At 51.8% G+C, this 5,601-nt stretch overlaps 2 protein-coding genes across 2 annotated transcripts; both read right to left on the bottom strand.

Annotated features, from left to right (window-relative positions):
- Positions 1 to 143: 143 nt before the first annotated feature.
- LOC120695448 (translation initiation factor IF-2-like) lies at positions 144 to 1,150 on the bottom strand. Its single transcript, XM_039978695.1, has 2 exons — positions 1,058 to 1,150; positions 144 to 875 (listed from the first exon to the last, which is right to left on the bottom strand). The coding sequence occupies exons 1-2, from the start codon at positions 1,148 to 1,150 to the stop codon at positions 144 to 146; spliced, it is 825 nt and encodes a 274-aa protein (XP_039834629.1).
- Positions 1,151 to 2,620: 1,470 nt separating this feature from the next.
- On the bottom strand, positions 2,621 to 5,197 carry LOC120685015 (probable 6-phosphogluconolactonase 4, chloroplastic). Its single transcript, XM_039966868.1, has 3 exons — positions 4,812 to 5,197; positions 4,583 to 4,718; positions 2,621 to 3,387 (listed from the first exon to the last, which is right to left on the bottom strand). Exons 1-3 carry the CDS (start codon positions 5,159 to 5,161, stop codon positions 2,908 to 2,910), a joined length of 966 nt encoding a protein of 321 aa, XP_039822802.1. The 5' UTR covers positions 5,162 to 5,197; the 3' UTR covers positions 2,621 to 2,907.
- Between the last annotated feature and the right edge of the window lie 404 nt (positions 5,198 to 5,601).

Below are 5,601 nucleotides of genomic sequence, written 5' to 3'. Positions count from 1 at the left end.
GCACACGACGACACGCGGGCCGGCGACGGTGGCAGCGCAGGGGAGTCTTGCCGGCGGCAGCTCGGCGGGGCAGAGTGGGTACAGCCAGCTCCCCTCCCCTATCTCTCTCCCCTCTTCTACCCCTGCACCCCGGCGTCGGCGCCTCACCGGTGGATCTCGCGGCGGCGCCCTCCGCCCTGCTCTCCCTCCTCCCACAGCGGGGCCGCCTCCCCCTCAGTGGCGCTCCTCCCTCCACGGCGGCCGCTTGCGGGGGGGCTGCTCGGCCCGGGGCGGGGCGGGCCTTCGCGGCGGCGCCGGGGCGGCCTGCGCGGCGGGGGCCGGGCTTCTCGGCTTTGCTCGAGCGGCCTGCTCCCTCCGGCGCGCCTCCTCGCCGGCTCCGGTGGCGGAGCCTCGCGCGGGCCGCCGTCCGCCTCCTCGTCTTCCTCGACCCGGCGCGAGCTCCTTCCTTTGGCGTCCGCGGCGGCCACGGTGGAGCAGAGCCTCGGCTGCCCGACAGTGGTGGCGGCGGTGGAGCCCGGGGCGGCGGCGGCGACCCATCCTCTGGCACGGGCGCGCGCGAGCCAAGCGGGAGCGAGCTCGCCGGGGCCGGCGTGCGGCACGGGGCCGGGGCTCCCCAGGCGGGAGGTTGGGGAAGGGGCGGGCCCCACCTGTCCGGCGACCGGGACCTCAACGAGCGACGCACGGTGCTCCAGCATGAACTCCTCGTCGGTGAGGGAGCTCTCGGGCAGCGGCGACGTGGGTTGGTCCCTAGCGAGCAGCGCGGAGAGGTGGAGCACGAGGGGTTGCGGCCGGGACAGGTGGGAGAGCTTGGCGGAGAAGAAGCTGTCGGGCGCGATAGCCAGGGAGCCCGCGGCGAGGGGCAGGGCCGCCAGCGGCTAACGAGGGGGATCCATGGTGCACGCGGCGAGGGATCAGAGAGTGGCGCGTCCACGCGCACGCGGTGGGGGAAGCGGTCACAACTGCGGCGAGGAGCAGGGCCGCCATCCATGGCGCGCGCGGCGGGGCGGGCGGAGGGCATCCATGGCGGGCGGAGGGCGGGGCGGGCGGGTGGGCTTGCCGGGACGAGGCCGGGGCTGGGGCTCTCCTGGCGGGAGGTTGGGGAAGGGGCGGGCCCCACCCGCCAGGTGCGACGGACGGCCAGGGCCTGCATCGCGATGTCGGGGATGTGGAGTGGACGGACGGCGGGGCGCTCCGTTAGATCTCGACAGAATTTCCAACGAGAGATGACGGGAAGACTATACAAGGGATGCAAAATAAAATAGAGTCTATATAAGGAAGTTTCTTTTTCTAGGGCCATACAAGGAAGCGTTATTTTTTTCAGGGCCTTGCAGGGAATTTTCCCGAAAAAGAATGTGCGCGTTTGTGTTGGCAGGTGCCACGACGCGCGCGGCGGAGAAATGGTGTTTCTGGCGGATGGTGATGGGGGCGGTTCTTGAGAATTTAGTTGGGCGAGCAGCACGGCGCGAAACGGTCAATTGCCTCGGACCAGACAACGGACCAAAACTACATACACACCCTGTTCGCTTGTCTTGTCCAGCCGGACCAGTACTACAGTACCACTGTTGCTACAATACCCCCTCATATGGTTAGATTCTCGATATTTGGAACTCTACAACAACCTTTTGCCAGCCAGCCGCTCCAGCCCAGCGAACAGGGTGATAGCGCCTATGTTTGAGGATTTTGTTGCTGATATATATGCTGGATGTTATATTGTTAAGGTTCTCTCTCGTTTTTATAATCATGCATTATTTTTTAATTACATAGTACAACACTCACAATGCACGCATACTCATCTCTACACTGAACTATTATGGGGCAAGAGGTTATCATCCTAGGAGATCAGCAGTCCTGCAGCACTCATAATCTTTGGGGACTCCTTAGTTGTGGGCTTTATCTTCAAGGAAACAAAGAAGTAACCGTGGGCCTGTACAAAAATCTTCGTGGGCTTGCAAAACGCAAAACGCACCAGATAGACGCCCTCTGCTCTGAATCGTACTCCGGAGTCCGGAATCATGTAAAATCGCAACAATACTGGCGAGTGGCGATGTTTTTTTTTTTTTGAAACAATACTGATGCCTTGGTTCGGGTTTAGCAATGGCCGGCTTCAGATCGTCGTCAGTGAAGTGCATGAGATCAGACAGCACAACTAATGCATGGCTTATGGTAGGCAAGGGGTCCTGATCCTAATCAATGCCCCCGCATCTGTTCTTGAGTTGCTGCTTGAGGGGGGGGGGGGGGGGGGGGGGGGGGGAAACTGTGTTCTTGAAGCACGTGTCGCATGGTAGGGTGCCTGTCAAGAAACTGAAAGAGAAACCAAGATGAGCACTGAGCAGCAGTCAAATGCAGCAAAATATAACTTTGCTATCGAAGCGTGAGCATGGTTGGAGAGGTATATGATAGCAGAAACTAAATACTAACAGCTGCAGGTTCCGACTCCTGACAGCTGAATAGCTTGTGCAAATATTTTCAGGGCGACGCTCCTAAGAGTTTCTGAAACTCCTACGCTCTGAAAAATGAATGATACAGGGGAGGAATCTATCATTGGGAACACAGATCACTGTTCGAATATAAACTCGCACAAGCATTGAAAAGCATAACTGGAATCTGGGACATGCCAGTATAACAGCATAAGCTTGGATGGAGATTCAGCCAGATTGTTGAGCAAATTGAACAAGGTTACAGGTACTAAAACAGCACTTGTTGAGCAATGTTTCAGAGACTTTATTCACTGAACTAGAATCGACGGAGTATCTGAAATACATTACTCTGGAAAATATACTACATAAAGGGCTCAAGTCTCCCTTACATGAAATCCATGGCGGATGAATGCAATCATGCACTATGCAGCCCCCTGGATCTTTTATTTAAGATAAAAAGGCTTCCAGCTAAGATCACCATGGATGGCCTTCACTTGTTCTGCAACAGGGACACTGCTGGCTTGTCAGTGAACCAAGTGAATTCTCCATCTTGAAGCACAGCCATCTCAATAGGCAGCAGATCGGAAGAAGTTTTCTTGTCTGAAAGCGCTTTCTGCACTGGACCAGCTTTCCCAGCTCCAGTGACCACCATCGCGATATATGCAGATGAGTTGATTACCGGAAATGTAAATGTGATCCTCTCTGGTGGCGGCTTTGGAGAATCCTTAATGTAGGTAACCCACCTCTCTTTCTCATTAACAAGAGGGTGACCAGGGAAGAGAGAGGCAATGTGGCCATCAGGTCCCATTCCAAGAAGCTGGAGATCAAACCTGGGAAACCCAGTTGCTGTTGACATGGCAATCACACCATTCTTAACAAGCTGCTTCAAGCAAGCTTCGTAATCATCCGCTGCTCCCTCAGCTGACAAGGCATCATTTATAGCATAAACTTGCCCAGGAGGAATCGGCACCTACAATGTTGAAAGATAGCGCCCAGTTAATGTTACATACAAATTACAGAGAGCCTGAAAACTTTACCAGACTGGAATGGCTACACATAAGAACACATCTTTCACATAACTTCCATACACTTTATACTGTCATGGATCCATCCAAGCCTCCACAAACATCAAGTAGTAAAAAAGGTCATATTGAATTCAAGATATATTTGAGCATGAACTAATTTAAGCAGGTGGGAAAGCCTATCATTGAATAAAATTTAAACCAGAAACCTTATTATTTTGTTATCAATGACTCATCTAAATTATTCAGAACACACATAAAAGATTCTTGAACTCACTATCTATAAGAATGAAAATATGACCCTATATTTCAAATATCATTTCGCAAAAAAATCACAGTAGATTCAAGCATCGTACTGCACTGTATGCAAAATAATAACAACATAATTAGATTAAAATATTGGATGGATGGATGGATCTAAAAGGCTACCTAAGAACATAGAAGTTGATGAACCAGTCATGTGTTTCTTATGCAAACCTCAATTGGCCACAATGTCAGAGTACCAGGCATTTGTATCATGCAGTAAAGTAAGTCCAGATTGAGTCCCAGCATACCCATGATACATTTGTAGATGATTACAAAACTGAACTCTACCACAAACAAGAAGCTGAGGTACACAAATGATTTTGAGTATCATTGTAACAACCAGTTAATTTGATGAATGTTTACATAGTGCAAATGACTAGATCTGTGCACCTGTTGTCAGTCTCAGATTCTAAACATTTAAAAGAGCATAAGTGCATATTTCTATAATTTATTTAAGCACAGTTGTTGCACAGATATTGAATAGCATCTTAATCTAGGATGCTTTTTGCGAAAATCTTCAATACGGCGTTTAGACACCTCTAAGGCTCCAACTTTACTCAATACATGTCGCAGAAAAAGCTAAATAACCCATCTCCAAGTGTTCTGACTTATGAGTTATGACTGTCGTTATGCTCCTAAAATGGTTAGTAACCACAACTAGTTCAATTTCCAGAAATAGAGATTCTCAACACAATTCGCATTCACTGGATTTACACAAGAGCTATTCGCTTCACTCTGCACTCCCCATCACCCTACACAACAAGATTCCGTCTCCCAATTACCCAATCAGAGAACAGGAATTGCCTTGAAGAAAGCACAGTAAATTGCAAGGAATACCTTGGAGAGAAACCCATCGAAGGCGAGCTTGTAGTTGCTATCCTCATGATCCTTGGGCACGACTCTCTCATCCACCCAGAAGACGTGCCACTTGCTCCAGTCCACCGATTCCAGGTACGGCGGCTCCGTCAGCTTGCTGTGAAACCAACAGATCTCTACGTGATCCGTGAAGCCCGGAGAAACCCAAAAAAAGCGTGATCTGTGTGGGGTGGGAGAGACGTCAAAGAACCTGAGCGAGTCGATGAGGGATCCGCCGGAGAGCACGGCGGTGAAGGCGCCCCTCTCGGCGGCGAACTTCTGCGAAAGCTCCGCGGTGTACTTCGCCAGAGACACCGCGAGGTCTTCCTTGGAATCGAAGACGAGCAGCTTACTCTTGGACCCGGCGGGGGTGGCGCCGTCGGTGGCCATGGCCGCGGCTGGTAGAATGGGGGAGGAGGTGGAGGAAGAGGAGAAGAGACGAGGACTGGGGCCGATTCTTCTGCGGCAGATTGTCGGGACGCGAGATGCCGGCGGCGAGCGTCGGCCGTGGAGTATTGGTAGGAGGGCGGCAGCGGCGGCGGCGGAGACGGAGGTGGACATGGTGGTGGTAGTTTGTTGTTATAACCGGGGTGTGATGTGGGGGGTTGGTCGTAAAAGTGACAGGTGGATGGGAGAGGCGTGCAGTGTTTTCAACCGTCCAGATCAAGATGGACGGCCATTTTGGGGGCGGTCATTTCAACTTTTTTTTTAAATCCAAGGTCATCTCACCCTCTCCTGGCTCTTTTTGTTGGGTGTACAGTATTTTCGGTTCTACTGGTGGGCAACGGGATAAGTTGAATAAATGCCGTGCTTATACGGTTTTACGGCACTAATTTGCATCCTCTATTCTAAAATACAAGAGATTCTAATTGTTCCATATCGAATTATAGTTCACCCTGCAAACGGTGTGGGTTCAAATGGGTTTAACGGGTTGGGTTTTGACGTGGAGTGTATTGGGGTGGGTTGAAATGGATTATATTAGTTAATGGGGTGGAGTGGAG

Source organism: Panicum virgatum, chromosome 2K (assembly GCF_016808335.1).
Source record: "Panicum virgatum strain AP13 chromosome 2K, P.virgatum_v5, whole genome shotgun sequence".
Classification (NCBI taxonomy): domain Eukaryota; kingdom Viridiplantae; phylum Streptophyta; class Magnoliopsida; order Poales; family Poaceae; genus Panicum; species Panicum virgatum.
This window is presented reverse-complemented; position numbering and strand designations above follow the sequence as displayed.

Excerpts from the sequence above, each read along its gene's own strand:
- LOC120695448 (XM_039978695.1), bottom strand. The coding sequence starts at position 1,150 with ATGCAGGCCCTGGCCGTCCGTCGCACCTGGCGGGTGGGGCCCGCCCCT. Across the intron at positions 876-1,057 it reads CCAGCCCCGGCCTCGTCCCG|CCGCTGGCGGCCCTGCCCCT; the intron begins GCAAGCCCACCC and ends CCCCCTCGTTAG.
- LOC120685015 (XM_039966868.1), bottom strand. The coding sequence starts at position 5,161 with ATGTCCACCTCCGTCTCCGCCGCCGCCGCTGCCGCCCTCCTACCAATA. Across the intron at positions 4,719-4,811 it reads TCCCTCATCGACTCGCTCAG|CAAGCTGACGGAGCCGCCGT; the intron begins GTTCTTTGACGT and ends TTGGTTTCACAG. Across the intron at positions 3,388-4,582 it reads TCGATGGGTTTCTCTCCAAG|GTGCCGATTCCTCCTGGGCA; the intron begins GTATTCCTTGCA and ends TCAACATTGTAG.